The sequence below is a fragment of the Chiloscyllium punctatum genome, chromosome 47 (genome assembly GCF_047496795.1).
Source record: "Chiloscyllium punctatum isolate Juve2018m chromosome 47, sChiPun1.3, whole genome shotgun sequence".
In the NCBI taxonomy this organism is placed as follows: domain Eukaryota; kingdom Metazoa; phylum Chordata; class Chondrichthyes; order Orectolobiformes; family Hemiscylliidae; genus Chiloscyllium; species Chiloscyllium punctatum.
In genome coordinates this window covers 40,182,712-40,200,327 of record NC_092785.1, presented here as the reverse complement: position 1 = coordinate 40,200,327, position 17,616 = coordinate 40,182,712, and the positions used below count along the sequence as shown (strand labels likewise).

The 17,616-nt window shown below is 57.0% G+C and overlaps 1 protein-coding gene across 1 annotated transcript in view; it reads right to left on the bottom strand.

Moving 5' to 3' along the window:
- Nucleotides 1-2,275: 2,275 nt before the first annotated feature.
- LOC140468588 (kin of IRRE-like protein 1) overlaps nucleotides 2,276-17,616 on the bottom strand; it is an 88,078-nt gene continuing 72,737 nt past the window's right edge. Inside the window, exons 2-5 of the mRNA XM_072564681.1 lie at nucleotides 6,324-6,473; nucleotides 4,785-4,934; nucleotides 3,529-3,686; nucleotides 2,276-2,425 (exon numbers count right to left, since the gene is read on the bottom strand). Coding sequence (XP_072420782.1) covers nucleotides 2,342-2,425; nucleotides 3,529-3,686; nucleotides 4,785-4,934; nucleotides 6,324-6,473 — 542 coding nt within the window. The 3' untranslated portion in view covers nucleotides 2,276-2,341. The remainder of the gene's footprint in view (nucleotides 2,426-3,528; nucleotides 3,687-4,784; nucleotides 4,935-6,323; nucleotides 6,474-17,616) is intronic.

The window sequence follows — 17,616 nt, the reverse complement described above, 5'->3', positions numbered from 1 at the left end:
AGTCTCTCTCACTGTCCCCCCCTCTCTCTCTCAGTCTCTCTCACTGTCCCCCCCTCTCTCTCTCTCTCAGTCTCTCTCGCTGTCCCCCCCCCTCTCTCAGTCTCTCTCTCTGTCCCCCCCCTCTCTCTCTCTGTCCCCCCCTCTCTCTCTCAGTCTCTCTCGCTGTACCCCCCCTCTCTCAGTCTCTCTCGCTGTCCCCCCTCTCTCTCTCTCTCAGTCTCTCTCTCTGTCCCCCCTCTCTCTCTCTCTCAGTCTCTCTCACTGTCCCCCCCTCTCTCTCTCCGTCTCTCTCGCTGTCCCCCCCTCTCTCAGTCTCTCTCGCTGTCCCCCCCTCTCTCTCTCAGTCTCTCTCGCTGTCCCCCCCTCTCTCTCTCTCAGTCTCTCTCGCTGTCCCCACCCCCTCTCTCAGTCTCTCTCACTGTCCCCCCCTCTCTCTCTCAGTCTCTCTCACTGCCCCCCCCCTCTCTCTGCGTCTCTCTCGCTGTCCCCCCCCCTCTCTCTCAGTCTCTCTCGCTGTCCCCCCCCTCTCTCTCTCTCAGTCTCTCTCGCTGTCCCCCCCTCTCTCTCTCTCAGTCTGTCTCGCTGTCCCCCCTCTCTCACTCTGTCTCTCTCTCTGTCCCCCCCCTCTCTCAGTCTCTCTCGCTGTCCCCCCCTCTCTCTCTCAGTTTCTCTCACTGTCCCCATCTCTCTCTCTCAGTCTCTCTCGCTGTCCCCCCTCTCTCTCTCTCTCAGTCTCTCTCGCTGTCCCCCCTCTCTCTCTCTCTCTCAATCTCTCTCGCTGTCCCCCCTCTCTCTCTCTCTCTGTCTCTCTCGCTGTCTCCCCCCTCTCTCTCTCAGTCTCTCTCGCTGTCCCCCCCTCTCTCTCAGTCTCTCTCTCTCTGTCCCCCCCTCTCTCTCTCTCTCAGTCTCTCTCGCTGTCCCCCCCCTCTCTCTCTCAGTCTCTCTCGCTGTCCCCCCCTCTCTCTCTCAGTCTCTCTCTCTGTCCCCCCCCTCTCTCTCTCAGTCTCTCTCACTGTCCCCATCTCTCTCAGTCTCTCTCGCTGTCCCCCCTCTCTCTCTCTCTCTCTGTCTCTCTCGCTGTCCCCCCCTCTCTCTCTCAGTCTCTCTCACTGTCCCCATCTCTCTCAGTCTCTCTCGCTGTCCCCCCTCTCTCTCTCTCTCTCTGTCTCTCTCGCTGTCTCCCCCCTCTCTCTCTCAGTCTCTCTCGCTGTCCCCCTCTCCTCTCTCCGTCTCTCTCTCGCTGTCCCCCCCCCTCTCTCTCTCAGTCTCTCTCGCTGTCCCCCCCCTCTCTCTCTCAGTCTCTCTCGCTGTCCCCCCCCTCTCTCTCTCAGTCTCTCTCGCTGTCCCCCCTCTCTCACTCTCAGTCTCTCTCTCTGTCCCCCCCCCTCTCTCTCAGTCTCTCTCACTGTCCCCCCCTCTCTCTCTCAGTCTCTCTCACTGTCCCCCCCTCTCTCTCTCAGTCTCTCTCACTGTCCCCCCCTCTCTCTCTCTCTCTCAGTCTCTCTCGCTGTCCCCCCCCCTCTCTCAGTCTCTCTCTCTGTCCCCCCCCCTCTCTCTCTGTCCCCCCCCCCTCTCTCTCTCAGTCTCTCTCACTGTCCCCCTCTCTCTCTCTCTCTCTGTCTCTCTCGCTGTCCCCCCCCCTCTCTCTCTCAGTCTCTCTCGCTGTCCCCCCCCCTCTCTCTCAGTCTCTCTCGCTGTCCCCCCCCCTCTCTCTCTCAGTCTCTCTCGCTGTCCCCCCCCTCTCTCTCTCAGTCTCTCTCGCTGTCCCCCCTCTCTCTCTCAGTCTCTCTCACTGTCCCCATCTCTCTCTCTCAGTCTCTCTCGCTGTCCCCCCTCTCTCTCTCTCTCAGTCTCTCTCGCTGTCCCCCCTCTCTCTCTCTCTCTCTCTCAGTCTCTCTCGCTGTCCCCCCCCCTCTCTCTCTCAGTCTCTCTCGCTGTCCCCCCCCTCTCTCTCTCAGTCTCTCTCTCTGTCCCCCCCCCTCTCTCTCAGTCTCTCTCTCTCTGTCCCCCCCCTCTCTCTCAGTCTCGCTCACTGTCCCCCACTCTCTCTCAGTCTCTCTCGCTGTCCCCCCCTCTCTCTCTCAGTCTCTCTCGCTGTCCCCCCCCTCTCTCTCTCAGTCTCTCTCGCTGTCCCCCCCCCTCTCTCTCTCAGTCTCTCTCGCTGTCCCCCCCCCTCTCTCTCTCTCAGTATCTCTCGGTGTCCCCCAGCCTCCCACCCCCTCCGTCTCTCTCTCTCTCTCACTGTCCCCCCCCACTGTCCCCAGCCCGGCCTTACGGTAAACATTGAGTCGCACTGTGCTCTCCTTGCCAGTGGGAAGAGCATCGTTCTGAGCTCGGCAGGTCAGCTCCCGCCAATGTCCATCTCCGAGGGAGAGAAGGGCAGAACGCTGACTGTATACTCCCGCTTCCCATCGTCCATCAGACCCTGGGGACAGAGAGGGAGACAGGGAGAGACAGCATGGGGTTAATGTGTGGGGAGAGAGAGAGAGAGAGAGAGAGAGAGAGAGAGAGCATGGGGTTACTGTGTGGGGAGAGAGAGAGAGAGAGAGGGAGAGAGAGAGAGAGAGAGAGCATGGGGTTACTGTGTGGGGAGAGAGAGAGAGAGAGAGGGAGAGAGAGAGAGCATGGGGTTACTGTGTGGGGAGAGAGAGAGAGAGAGAGAGAGAGAGAGAGAGCATGGGGTTACTGTGTGGGGAGAGAGAGAGAGAGAGGGAGAGAGAGGGAGAGAGAGAGAGAGAGAGAGAGAGAGAGAGCATGGGGTTACTGTGTGGGGAGAGAGAGAGAGAGAGGGAGAGAGAGAGAGAGAGAGCATGGGGTTACTGTGTGGGGAGAGAGAGAGAGAGAGAGAGAGAGAGAGAGAGCATGGGGTTACTGTGTGGGGAGAGAGAGAGAGAGAGAGGGAGAGAGAGAGAGAGAGCATGGGGTTACTGTGTGGGGAGAGAGAGAGAGAGGGAGAGAGAGAGAGAGAGCATGGGGTTACTGTGTGGGGAGAGAGAGAGAGAGGGAGAGAGAGAGAGAGAGAGAGAGCATGGGGTTACTGTGTGGGGAGAGAGAGAGAGAGGGAGAGAGACAGAGAGAGGGCATGGGCTACTGTGTGGGGAGAGAGAGAGAGAGAGAGAGGGCATGGGGTTACTGTGTGGGGAGAGAGAGAGAGAGAGGGAGAGAGAGAGAGAGAGAGAGAGAGCATGGGGTTACTGTGTGGGGAGAGAGAGAGAGAGGGAGAGAGACAGAGAGAGGGCATGGGGTTACTGTGTGGGGAGAGAGAGAGAGAGAGAGAGAGAGAGAGAGAGAGAGGGCATGGGGTTACTGTGTGGGGAGAGAGAGAGAGAGAGAGAGAGAGAGAGAGAGAGAGAGAGCATGGGGTTACTGTGTGGGGAGAGAGAGAGAGAGGGAGAGAGACAGAGAGAGGGCATGGGGTTACTGTGTGGGGAGAGAGGGAGACAGAGACAGACCGAGGTGTCCACAGTGAGTGTGGTGTCACAGAGACAGACAGAGTGAGAGTGCGGGGAGACAGTGGGGGACCCGTACATGTGTGGAGCTTGCTCCTTGCTGTCTCACACCGGCGCTGTACCACTCAATCCCAGCTGCTGGCTTTGCCCCCTGGACCCTGCACGTCAGGTTGTACGGGGTCTCCGCTTGGAGCAGGAGATCGGGACCCCCCTCAATCACAGGCTCGTCTGGTGGGACTGTGGACACATAACACAGGGACAGTGAGAACAGAGACAGGGTGGGGATCGGGGCTGGAGGGGGTTACAGAGATAGGGAGGGAGTGTAGGGGCTGGAGGGGGTTACAGAGATAGGGAGGGGGTGTAGGGGCTGGAGGGGGTTACAGAGATAGGGAGGGGGGTAGGGGCTGGAGGGGGTTACAGAGATAGGGAGGGGGTGTAGGGGCTGGAGGGGGTTACAGAGATAGGGAGGGGGTGTAGGGGCTGGAGGGGGTTACAGAGATAGGGAGGGGGGTAGGGGGTTACAGAGATAGGGAGGGGGTATAGGGGCAGGAGGGGGTTACAGAGATAGGGAGGGGGTGTAGGGGCTGGAGGGGGTTACAGAGATAGGGAGGGGGTGTATGGGCTGGAGGAGGGTTACAGAGATAGGGAGGGGGTGAAGGGGCTGGAGGGGGTTACAGAGATAGGGAGGGGGTGAAGGGGCTGGAGGGGGTTACAGAGATAGGGAGGGGGTGTAGGGGCTGGAGGGGGTTACAGAGATAGGGAGGGGTGTAGGGGCTGGAGAGGGTTACAGAGATAGGGAGGGGGTGTAGGGTCTGGAGGGTGTTACAGAGATAGGGAGGGGGGTAGGGGGTTACAGAGATAGGGAGGGGGTGTAGGGGGTTACAGAGATAGGGAGGGGGTGTAGGTGCTGGAGGGGGTGTAGGGTCTGGAGGGTGTTACAGAGATAGGGAGGGGGGTAGGGGGTTACAGAGATAGGGAGGGGGTGTAGGGGGTTACAGAGATAGGGAGGGGGTGTAGGTGCTGGAGGGAGTTACAGAGATAGGGAGGGGGTGTAGGGGCTGGAGGGGGTTACAGAGATAGGGAGGGGGTGTAGGGGCTGGAGGGGGTTACAGAGATAGGGAGGGGGTGTAGGGGCTGGAGGGGGTTACAGAGATAGGGAGGGGGTGTAGGGGCTGGAGGGGGTTACAGAGATAGGGAGGGGGTGTAGGGGCTGGAGGGGGTTACAGAGATAGGGAGGGGGTGTAGGGGCTGGAGGGGGTTTGAGGTTGAGGGTTGGAGTCGGGGTCAGGGGTCATGGGTCCGGTGTCCGGGGTCAGGGGTCAGGCTCTCCCTTACCCAGTACGGTTAATGCCGCTCGGTCAGAGCGCAGAGCCACCTCTGTTGCTTGACACTCGTAGACAGCATCGTCGGAGAGTTCCGCTTCCTGTATCTCCAGGTCATAGACCCCCTTCTCCACGTCCCCCACGATCCGATAACGGGGCCAGGCTGGAACAACAACACATACTGTACACACCGGACAGCTCCCTCTACACTGTCCCCCCATCAAATACACCCAGGACAGTGACAGCACGGGGTTAGATACAGAGTAAAGCTCTCTCTACACTGTCCCCCATCAAATACACCCAGGACAGTGACAGCACGGGGTTAGATACAGAGTAAAGCTCTCTCTACACTGTCCCCCATCAAACACTCCCAGGGACAGGGACAGCACGGGGTTAGATACAGAGTAAAGCTCTCTCTACACTGTCCCCCCATCAAACACACCCAGGACAGGGACAGCACGGAGTTAGATACAGAGTAAAGCTCCCTCTACACTGTCCCCCATCAAACACTCCCAGGGACAGGGACAACACAGAGTTAGATAAAGAGTAAAGCTCCCTCTACACTGTCCCCCATCAAACACTCCCAGGACAGGGACAGCGCGGGGTTAGATACAGAGTAAAGCTCCCTCTACACTGTCCCCCATCAAACACTCCCAGGACAGGGACAGCACGGGGTTAGATACAGAGTAAAGCTTCCTCTACACTGTCCCCCCATCAAACACTCCCAGGACAGGGACAGCACAGGGTGAGATACAGAGTAAAGCTCTCTCTACACTGTCCCCCATCAAACACTCCCAGGACAGGGACAGCACGGGGTTAGATACAGAGTAAAGCTTCCTCTACACAGTCCCCCATCAAACACTCCCAGGACAGGGACAGCACGGGGTTAGATACAGAGTAAAGCTCTCTCTACACTGTCCCCCCATCAAACACTCCCAGGACAGGGACAGCACGGGGTTAGATACAGAGTAAAGCTCTCTCTACACTGTCCCCCATCAAACACTCCCAGGACAGGGACAGCACGGGGTTAGATACATAGTAAAGATCCCTCTACACTGTCCCCCATCAAACACTCCCAGGACAGGGACAGCACGGGGTTAGATACAGAGTAAAGCTCCCTCTACACTGTCCCCCATCAAACACTCCCAGGACAGGGACAGCACGGGGTTAGATACAGAGTAAAGCTTCCTCTACACAGTCCCCCATCAAACCCTCTTGGACAGGGACAGCACGGGGTTAGATACAGAGTAAAGCTCCCTCTACACTGTCCCCCATCAAACACTCCCAGGGACAGGGACAGCACGGGGTTAGATACAGAGTAAAGCTCCCTCTACACTGTCCCCCATCAAACACTCCCAGGGACAGGGTCAGCACGGGGTTAGATACAGAGTAAAGCTTCCTCTACACAGTCCCCTATCAAACCCTCCCAGGGACAGGGACGGCACGGGGTTAGATACAGAGTAAAGCTCCCTCTACACTGTCCCCCATCAAACCCTCCCAGGGACAGGGACGGCGGTGAGGAGGAGTGGGGTTTGGATCCAGTCTGGCCTACCTGGTAGCCCCGAGCCCATGCCCAATGCCAGGCCATCCTTGGTCCACTGTACGATGCCTGAATAGTTGTAGAGGGAGCACGACAGGATGGCTCTCTGTCCGGCCACCACCACCTGGTCCCCGGGTTGCTGGGTGAATCTGGCGCTGCCCTCTGTTGGCGAGGAACAGCGGTGGTTAGAGGCCTGGCTCCCACTCCCCCCACCCTCAACGCTCCCACTCCCCCCACCCTCAACGCTGCCCCACCCACCCACCCCGCCCTCCAACTCCCCAAAATCGCTGGACCCCACTCCCTTCCACGAACACTCCCTCAGGCCATCACTGAGGCTCCACCAGCCTCCCCTCCCCCCGCCAACTCAACACGGATTGGTTGCCGCGGCCCTCCCATGACACGTAACTCCAGACTCCTGCCTTCCGATTGGCCCCTTGCACCGAAGGGGACAGGAAGAGCCCGTCCCACCCCACCCCCATTTCCAAAAACCTTCCGTTCCTTCGGCTCCCTCGGACCCCTCATCCCCTCGTGGGGGGTGAGGGGTGAGGGGTGAGGGGTGAGGGGTGAGGGGTGAGGGGTGAGGAGTGACTGCTGCACGGTCTCGGGAAGGGCAGCTACACAAAGGCAGAGTTGACTTGGCCCAAAACGGCTGGCCCCACCAACTATGTGTCAGCGCCTCAGAGGGAAGGGGGTTGGAGGGAAGAGGATTGGAGGGAAGAGGATTGGAGGGGGAATTGGAGGGGGAATTGGAGGGAGAGGGATTGGAGGGAAGAGGAGTGGAGGGAGAGGGTCTGAAGGGAGAGGGATTGGAGGAAGGGGGTTTGGAGGGAGGGGGTTTGGAGGGAGGGGGATTGGAGGAAGAGGGTTTGAAGGGAGGGAGATTGGAGGGAGGGAGATTGGAGGGAGGGGGATTGGAGGGAGAGGGTTTGGAGGGAAGGGGTTGCAACTCTCTCTGTAACACTGCCCCCTCTCTCTCAGTAACACTGCCCCCTCTCTCTCTGTAACACTGCCCCCTCTCTCTCTCTGTAACACTGCCCCCCCTCTCTCTCTCTGTAACACTGCCCCCCTCTCTCTCTGTAACACTGTCCCCCCTCTCTCTCTGTAACACTGTCCCCTCTCTCTCTGTAACACTGCCCCCCTCTCTCTCTCTCTGTAACACTGCCCTCTCACTCTCTCTGTAACACTGCCCCCTCTCTCTCTGTAACACTGCCCCCCTCTCTCTCTGTAACACTGCCCCCCCTCTCTCTCTCTGTAACACTGCCCCCTCTCTCTCTCTGTAACACTGTCCCCCCTCTCTCTCTGTAACACTGCCCCCCCTCTCTCTGTAACACTGCCACCCTCTCTCTCTGTAACACTGTCCCCTCTCTCTCTGTAACACTGCCCCCTCTCTCTCTCTGTAACACTGTCCCCCCTCTCTCTCTGTAACACTGCCCCCCCTCTCTCTGTAACACTGCGCCCTCTCTCTCTGTAACACTGCCCCCTCTCTCTCTGTAACACTGTCCCCTCTCTCTCTGTAACACTGCCCCCCTCTCTCTCTCTCTGTAACACTGCCCTCTCACTCTCTCTGTAACACTGCCCCCTCTCTCTCTGTAACACTGCCCCCTCTCTCTCTGTAACACTGCCCCCCTCTCTCTCTGTAACACTGCCCCCCTCTCTCTCTGTAACACTGCCCCCCTCTCTCTCTGTAACACTGCCCCCTCTCTCTCTCTCTGTAACACTGCCCCCCTCTCTCTCTGTAACACTGTCCCCCCTCTCTCTCTGTAACACTGCCCTCTCACTCTCTCTGTAACACTGTCCCCTCTCTCTCTGTAACACTGTCCCCTCTCTCTCTGTAACACTGCCCCCTCTCTCTCTCTGTAACACTGTCCCCCCTCTCTCTCTGTAACACTGCCCCCCCTCTCTCTGTAACACTGCGCCCTCTCTCTCTGTAACACTGCCCCCCCTCTCTCTGTAACACTGCCCTCTCTCTCTCTCTGTAACACTGCCCTCTCACTCTCTCTGTAACACTGCCCCCTCTCTCTCTGTAACACTGCCCCCTCTCTCTCTGTAACACTGCCCCCCTCTCTCTCTGTAACACTGCCCCCCTCTCTCTCTGTAACACTGCCCCCTCTCTCTCTCTCTCTGTAACACTGCCCCCCTCTCTCTCTGTAACACTGCCCCCTCTCTCTCTGTAACACTGCCCCCCTCTCTCTCTGTAACACTGTCCCCCCTCTCTCTCTGTAACACTGCCCTCTCACTCTCTCTGTAACACTGCCCCCTCTCTCTCTGTAACACTGTCCCCTCTCTCTCTGTAACACTGCCCCCTCTCTCTCTGTAACACTGCCCCTCTCTCTCTGTATCACTGCCCTCTCTCTCTCTGTAACACTGCCCCCCTCTCTCTCTGTAACACTGCCCCCCTCTCTCTCTGTAACACTGCCCCCTCTCTCTCTCTGTAACACTGCCCCCTCTCTGTAACACTGCCCCCTCTCTCTCTCTGTAACACTGTCCCCTCTCTCTCTGTAACACTGCCCCCTCTCTCTCTGTAACACTGACCCCTCTCTCTCTGTAACACTGCCCCCTCTCTCTCTGTAACACTGCCCCCTCTCTCTCTGTAACACTGCCCTCTCTCTCTCTGTAACACTGCCCCCTCTCTCTCTGTAACACTGCCCCCCTCTCTCTCTGTAACACTGCCCCCTCTCTCTCTGTAACACTGTCCCCTCTCTCTCTGTAACACTGACCCCTCTCTCTCTGTAACACTGCCCCCTCTCTCTCTGTAACACTGCCCCCTCTCTCTCTGTAACACTGTCCCCTCTCTCTCTGTAACACTGCCCCCTCTCTCTCTCTGTAACACTGCCCTCTCTCTCTGTAACACTGTCCCCCCTCTCTCTCTGTAACACTGCCCTCTCACTCTCTCTGTAACACTGTCCCCTCTCTCTCTGTAACACTGCCCCCTCTCTCTCTGTAACACTGCCCTCTCACTCTCTCTGTAACACTGCCCCCTCTCTCTCTGTAACACTGTCCCCTCTCTCTCTGTAACACTGTCCCCTCTCTCTCTGTAACACTGACCCCTCTCTCTCTCTCTGTAACACTGCCCCCTCTCTGTAACACTGCCCCCCTCTCTCTCTGTAACACTGCCCCCTCTCTGTAACACTGCCCCCTCTCTCTCTCTGTAACACTGTCCCCTCTCTCTCTGTAACACTGCCCCCTCTCTCTCTGTAACACTGCCCCCTCTCTCTCTGTAACACTGTCCCCTCTCTCTCTGTAACACTGCCCCCTCTCTCTCTGTAACACTGCCCCCTCTCTCTCTCTGTAACACTGCCCTCTCTCTCTGTAACACTGTCCCCCCTCTCTCTCTGTAACACTGCCCTCTCACTCTCTCTGTAACACTGTCCCCTCTCTCTCTGTAACACTGCCCTCTCACTCTCTCTGTAACACTGCCCCCTCTCTCTCTGTAACACTGCCCCCTCTCTCTCTGTAACACTGCCCCCTCTCTCTCTGTAACACTGCCGCCTCTCTCTCTGTAACACTGCCCACTCTCTCTCTCTGTAACACTGCCCTCTCTCTCTCTGTAACACTGCCCTCTCTCTCTCTGTAACACTGTCCCCCCTCTCTCTCTGTAACACTGCCCCCTCTCTCTCTGTAACACTGTCCCCCCTCTCTCTCTGTAACACTGCCCCCCTCTCTCTCTGTATCACTGCCCCCTCTCTCTCTGTAACACTGCCCTCTCTCTCTCTCTCTCTGTAACACTGCCCCTCTCTCTCTCTGTAACACTGCCCTCTCTCTCTGTAACACTGTCCCCCCTCTCTCTCTGTAACACTGCCCTCTCACTCTCTCTGTAACACTGCCCCCTCTCTCTCTGTAACACTGCCCCCTCTCTCTCTGTAACACTGCCCCCCCTCTCTCTCTGTAACACTGCCCCCCCCTCTCTCTCTCTGTAACACTGCCCCCTCTCTCTCTGTAACACTGCCCTCTCTCTCTCTGTAACACTGCCCCCTCTCTCTCTGTAACACTGTCCCCCCTCTCTCTCTGTAACACTGTCCCCCCTCTCTCTCTGTAACACTGTCCCCCCTCTCTCTCTGTAACACTGCCCCCCCCTCTCTCTCTCTGTAACACTGTCCCCCCTCTCTCTCTGTAACACTGCCCCCTCTCTCTCTATAACACTGTCCCCTCTCTCTCTGTAACACTGACCCCTCTCTCTCTCTGTAACACTGCCCTCTCTCTCTCTGTAACACTGCCCCCCTCTCTCTCTATAACACTGCCCCCCTCTCTCTCTGTAACACTGCCCCCTCTCTCTCTCTGTAACACTGCCCCCTCTCTCTCTGTAACACTGCCCCCCTCTCTCTCTCTCTCTCTCTCTCTCTGTAACACTGCCCTCTCACTCTCTCTGTAACACTGCCCCCTCTCTCTCTGTAACACTGCCCCCTCTCTCTCTGTAACACTGACCCCTCTCTCTCTGTAACACTGCCCTCTCTCTCTCTGTAACACTGACCCCTCTCTCTCTGTAACACTGACCCCTCTCTCTCTGTAACACTGCCCTCTCTCTCTCTGTAACACTGACCCCTCTCTCTCTCTGTAACACTGCCCTCTCTCTCTATAACACTGCCCCCCTCTCTCTCTGTAACACTGCCCCCCTCTCTCTCTATAACACTGCCCCCCTCTCTCTCTGTAACACTGCCCCCCTCTCTCTCTATAACACTGCCCCCTCTCTCTCTGTAACACTGCCCTCTCACTCTCTCTGTAACACTGCCCCCTCTCTCTCTGTAACACTGCCCCCTCTCTCTCTGTAACACTGCCCCCTCTCTCTCTCTGTAACACTGCCCTCTCTCTCTGTAACACTGTCCCCCCTCTCTCTCTGTAACACTGCCCTCTCACTCTCTCTGTAACACTGCCCCCTCTCTCTCTGTAACACTGCCCCCTCTCTCTCTGTAACACTGCCCCCTCTCTCTCTCTGTAACACTGCCCTCTCTGTCTGTAACACTGTCCCCCCTCTCTCTCTGTAACACTGCCCCCTCTCTCTCTGTAACACTGTCCCCTCTCTCTCTGTAACACTGACCCCTCTCTCTCTCTGTAACACTGCCCTCTCTCTCTCTGTAACACTGCCCCCCTCTCTCTCTATAACACTGCCCCCCTCTCTCTCTGTAACACTGCCCCCTCTCTCTCACTGTAACACTGCCCCCTCTCTCTCTGTAACACTGCCCCCTCTCTCTCTCTCTCTCTCTCTCTCTCTCTGTAACACTGTCCCCCCGCTCTGTGCAACACTGTCACCTCTCTCTCTCTGTAACACTGCCCCCCCTCTCTCTGTAACACTGTCACCTCTCTCTCTCTCTAACACTGCCCTCTCTCTCTCTGTAACACTGCTCTCTCTCTCTGTAACACTGCTCTCTCTCTCTGTAACACTGCCCTCTCTCTTTCTCTCTCTGTAACACTGCCCTCTCTCTCTGTAACACTGCCCCCTCTCTCTCTTTCTGTAACACTGTCACCTCTCTCTGTCTGTAACACTGCCCCCTCTCTCTCTGTAACACTGCCCCCCCCCCCTCTCTGTAACACTGCCCCCCCTCTCTCTCTGTAACACTGCCCCCTCTCTCTCTGTAACACTGACCCCTCTCTCTCTGTAACACTGCCCTCTCTCTCTCTGTAACACTGCCCTCTCTCTCTCTGTAACACTGCCCCCCTCTCTCTCTATAACACTGCCCCCCTCTCTCTCTGTAACACTGCCCCCTCTCTCTCTCTGTAACACTGCCCCCTCTCTCTCTGTAACACTGCCCCCTCTCTCTCTCTCTGTAACACTGCCCTCTCTCTCTCTGTAACACTGCCCACTCTCTCTCTGTAACACTGCCCCCACCCCCTCTCTGTAACACTGCCCCCCCTCTCTCTGTAATACTGCCCTCTCTCTCTCTGTAACACTGCCCCCTCTCTCTCTGTAACACTGCCCCCCTCTCTCTCTGTAACACTGCCCCCTCTCTCTCTCTCTGTAACACTGCCCCCCACTCCCTCTGTAACACTGCCCCCTCTCTCTCTCTCTGTAACACTGCCCCCCACTCCCTCTGTAACACTGCCCCCCCTCTCTCTGTAATACTGCCCTCTCTATCTCTGTAACACTGCCCCCTCTCTCTCTGTAACACTGCCCCCCTCTCTCTCTGTAACACTGCCCCCTCTCTCTCTCTCTGTAACACTGCCCCCCTCTCTCTCTGTAACACTGCCCCCTCTCTCTCTCTCTGTAACACTGCCCCCCACTCCCTCTGTAACACTGCCCCCCTCTCTCTCTGTAACACTGCCCCCTCTCTCTCTCTCTGTAACACTGCCCCCTCTCTCTCTGTAACACTGCCCCCCTCTCTCTCTGTAACACTGCCCCTCTCTCTCTCTGTAACACTGCCCTCTCTCTCTCTGTAACACTGCCCTCTCTCTCTCTGTAACACTGCTCTTTCTCTCTGTAACACTGACCCTCTCTCTCTGTAACACTGCCCCCTTCTCTCTCTGTAACACTGCCCCCCTCTCTCTCTGTAACACTGCCCCCACTCTCTCTCTCTGTAACACTGCCCCCCCTCTCTCTGTAACACTGCCCCCTCTCTCTCTCTCTGTAACACTGCCCGCTCTCTCTCTGTAACACTGCCCCCCTCTCTCTCTGTAACACTGCCCCCCTCTCTCTCTGTAACACTGCCCCCTCTCTCTCTCTCTGTAACACTGCCCCCTCTCTCTCTGTAACACTGCCCCCCTCTCTCTCTGTAACACTGCCCCTCTCTCTCTCTGTAACACTGCCCTCTCTCTCTCTGTAACACTGCCCTCTCTCTCTCTGTAACACTGCCCTCTCTCTCTCTATATCACTGCCCCCTCTCTCTCTCTGTAACACTGCCCTCTCTCTCTGTCTGTAACACTGCCCCCTCTCTCTCTCTGTAACACTGCCCCCCTCTCTGTAATACTGCCCTCTCTCTCTCTGTTACACTGCTCTCTCTCTCTCTCTGTAACACTGCCCCCTCTCTCTCTGTAACACTGCCCCCCTCTCTCTCTGTAACACTGCCCCCCTCTCTCTCTGTAACACTGCCCCCCTCTCTCTCTGTAACACTGCCCCCCTCTCTCTCTGTAACACTGCCCCCCTCTCTCTCTGTAACACTGCCCCCCCCTCTCTCTGTAACACTGCCCCCCCTCTCTCTGTAATACTGACCTCTCTCTCTCTGTAACACTGCCCCCCTCTCTCTTTGTAACACTGCCCCCCTCTCTCTCTGTAACACTGCCCCCCTCTCTCTCTGTAACACTGCCCCCTCTCTCTCTCTCTGTAACACTGCCCGCTCTCTCTCTGTAACACTGCCCCCCTCTCTCTCTGTAACACTGCCCCCTCTCTCTCTGTAACACTGCCCCCCTCTCTCTCTGTAACACTGCCCCCTCTCTCTCTGTAACACTGCCCCCTCTCTCTCTGTAACACTGCCCCTCTCTCTCTCTGTAACACTGCCCTCTCTCTCTCTGTAACACTGCCCCTCTCTCTCTCTGTAACACTGCCCTCTCTCTCTCTGTAACACTGCCCCCTCTCTCTCTGTAACACTGCCCCTCTCTCTCTCTGTAACACTGCCCTCTCTCTCTCTGTAACACTGCCCCTCTCTCTCTCTGTAACACTGCCCTCTCTCTCTCTGTAACACTGCCCCCTCTCTCTCTCTGTAACACTGCCCCCCTCTCTCTCTGTAACACTGCCCCCTCTCTCTCTGTAACACTGCCCCTCTCTCTCTCTGTAACACTGCCCTCTCTCTCTCTGTAACACTGCCCCTCTCTCTCTCTGTAACACTGCCCTCTCTCTCTCTGTAACACTGCCCCCTCTCTCTCTGTAACACTGCCCCTCTCTCTCTCTGTAACACTGCCCTCTCTCTCTCTGTAACACTGCCCCTCTCTCTCTCTGTAACACTGCCCTCTCTCTCTCTGTAACACTGCCCCCCTCTCTCTCTGTAACACTGCCCCCTCTCTCTCTCTCTGTAACACTGCCCGCTCTCTCTCTGTAACACTGCCCCCCTCTCTCTCTGTAACACTGCCCCCCTCTCTCTCTGTAACACTGCCCCCTCTCTCTCTCTCTGTAACACTGCCCCCTCTCTCTCTGTAACACTGCTCCCCTCTCTCTCTGTAACACTGCCCCTCTCTCTCTCTGTAACACTGCCCTCTCTCTCTCTGTAACACTGCCCCTCTCTCTCTCTGTAACACTGCCCTCTCTCTCTCTGTAACACTGCCCCCTCTCTCTCTGTAACACTGCCCTCTCTCTCTCTGTAACACTGCCCCTCTCTCTCTCTGTAACACTGCCCTCTCTCTCTCTGTAACACTGTCCCCCCTCTCTCTCTCTGTAACACTGCCCCCACTCCCTCTGTAACACTGCCCCCCTCTCTGTAATACTGCCCTCTCTCTCTGTAACACTGCCCTCTCTCTCTCTGTTACACTGCCCCCCTCTCTCTCTGTAACACTGCCCCGCTCTCTCTCTGTAACACTGCCCCCCTCTCTCTCTGTAACACTGCCCTCTCTCTCTCTGTAACACTGCCCCCTCTCTCTCTGTAACACTGCCCCCCTCTCTCTCTGTAACACTGCCCCCCTCTCTCTCTGTAACACTGCCCCCTCTCTCTCTCTGTAACACTGCCCCCTCTCTCTCTCTGTAACACTGACCCCTCTCTCTCTGTAACACTGCCCCCCTCTCTCTCTGTAACACTGACCCCTCTCTCTCTGTAACACTGCCCCCCTCTCTCTCTGTAACACTGCCCCCTCTCTCTCTCTGTAACACTGACCCCCTCTCTCTCTGTAACACTGCCCCCCTCTCTCTCTGTAACACTGCCCCCTCTCTCTCTGTAACACTGCCCCCTCTCTCTCTGTAACACTGCCCCCTCTCTCTCTGTAACACTGCCCCCCCTCTCTCTCTGTAACACTGCCCCCCTCTCTCTCTGTAACACTGCCCCCTCTCTCTCTCTGTAACACTGCCCCCTCTCTCTCTGTAACACTGCCCCTCTCTCTCTGTAACACTGCCCCCCTCTCTCTCTGTAACGCTGCCCCCTCTCTCTCTCTCTGTAACACTGCCCCCCTCTCTCTCTGTAACACTGCCCCCCTCTCTCTCTGTAACACTGCCCCCTCTCTCTCTCTCTCTGTAACACTGCCCCCCACTCCCTCTGTAACACTACCCCCCTCTCTCTGTAATACTGCCCTCTCTCTCTCTGTAACACTGCCCCCTCTCTCTCTGTAACACTGCCCCCCTCTCTCTGTAACACTGTCCCCTCTCTCTCTCTGTAACACTGCCCCCCTCTCTCTCTGTAACACTGCCCCCCTCTCTCTCTGTAACACTGCCCCCTCTCTCTCTGTAACACTGCCCCCTCTCTCTCTCTGTAACACTGCCCCCCTCTCTCTCTGTAACACTGCCCCCCTCTCTCTGTAACACTGTCCCCTCTCTCTCTCTGTAACACTGCCCCCCTCTCTCTCTGTAACACTGCCCCCCTCTCTCTCTGTAACACTGCCCCCTCTCTCTCTCTCTCTGTAACACTGCCCCCCACTCCCTCTGTAACACTGCCCCCCTCTCTCTCTGTAACACTGCCCCCCTCTCTCTCTGTAACACGGCTCTCTCTCTCTGTAACACTGACCCCTCTCTCTCTGTAACACTGCCCCCCTCTCTCTCTGTAACACTGCCCCCTTCTCTCTCTGTAACACTGCCCCCCCCTCTCTCTGTAACACTGCCCCCCCCTCTCTGTAACACTGCCCCCCTCTCTCTCTGTAACACTGACCCCTCTCTCTCTGTAACACTGCCCCCCCTCTCTCTGTAATACTGCCCCCTCTCTCTCTGTAACACTGCCCTCTCTCTCTCTCTGTAACACTGTCCCCTCTCTCTCTCTGTAACACTGCCCCCCTCTCTCTCTGTAACACTGCCCCCCTCTCTCTCTGTAACACTGCCCCCCTCTCTCTCTGTAACACTGCCCCCCTCTCTCTCTGTAACACTGCCCTCTCTCTCTCTGTAACACTGCCCCCCCTCTCTCTCTGTAACACTGCCCCCTCTCTCTCTCTCTGTAACACTGCCCCCTCTCTCTCTGTAACACTGCCCCTCTCTCTCTCTGTAACACTGCCCTCTCTCTCTCTGTAACACTGCCCCCTCTCTCTCTCTGTAACACTGCCCCTCTCTCTCTCTGTAACACTGCCCCTCTCTCTCTCTGTAACACTGCCCTCTCTCTCTCTGTAACACTGCCCCCTCTCTCTCTGTAACACTGCCCTCTCTCTCTCTCTGTAACACTGCCCCCTCTCTCTCTGTCTGTAACACTGCTCTCTCTCTCTGTAACACTGCCCCCTCTCTCTCTCTGTAACACTGCCCTCTCTCTCTCTGTAACACTGCCCTCTCTCTCTCTGTAACACTGCCCCCTCTCTGTAACACTGCCCCCTCTCTGTAACACTGCCCCCCCTCTCTGTAACACTGCCCCCCCTCTCTGTAACAGTGCCCTCTCTCACTGTAACAGTGCCCTCTCTCACTGTAACAGTGCCCTCTCTCACTGTAACACTGCCCCCTCTCTCTCTCTCTCTGTAACACTGCCCTCTCACTCTCTCTGTAACACTGCCCCCTCTCTGTAACACTGCCCCCCCCTGTCTGTAACACTGCCCTCTCTCTCTCTGTAACACTGCCCCCTCTCTGTAACACTGCCCCCCTCTCTCTGTAACACTGCCCTCTCTCTCTGTAACACTGCCCCTCTCTCTCTCTGTAACACTGCCCCCCCTCTCTCTCTGTAACACTGCCCCCTCTCTGTAACACTGCTCCCCCTGTCTGTAACACTGCCCTCTCTCTCTGTAACACTGCCCTCTCTCTCTGTAACACTGCTCCCCCCTGTCTGTAACACTGCCCTCTCTCTCTGTAACACTGCCCCCTCTCTGTAACACTGCTCCCCCCTGTCTGTAACACTGCCCTCTCTCTCTCTCTGTAACACTGCCCTCTCTCTCTGTAACACTGCCCCCTCTCTCTCTCTGTAACACTGCCCCCCTCTCTCTCTGTATCACTGCCCCCACTCTCTCTCTGTAACACTGCCCCCTCTCTCTCTGTAACACTGCCCCCTCTCTCTCTGTAACACTGCCCCCTCTCTCTGTAACACTGCCCCCTCTCTGTAACACAGCCCTCTCTCTCTGTAACACTAACCTCTCACTCTCTCTGTAACACTGACCCTCTCTCTCTCTGTAACACTGCCCCCTCTCTCTCTGTAACACTGCCCTCTCTCTCTGTAACATTGCCCCCCCTCTCTGTAACACTGCCCTCTCTCTCTCCCTGTAACACTGCCCTCTCTCTGTAACATTGCCCCCCCCCTCTGTAACACTGCCCCCTCTCTCTCTGTAACACTGCTCTCTCACT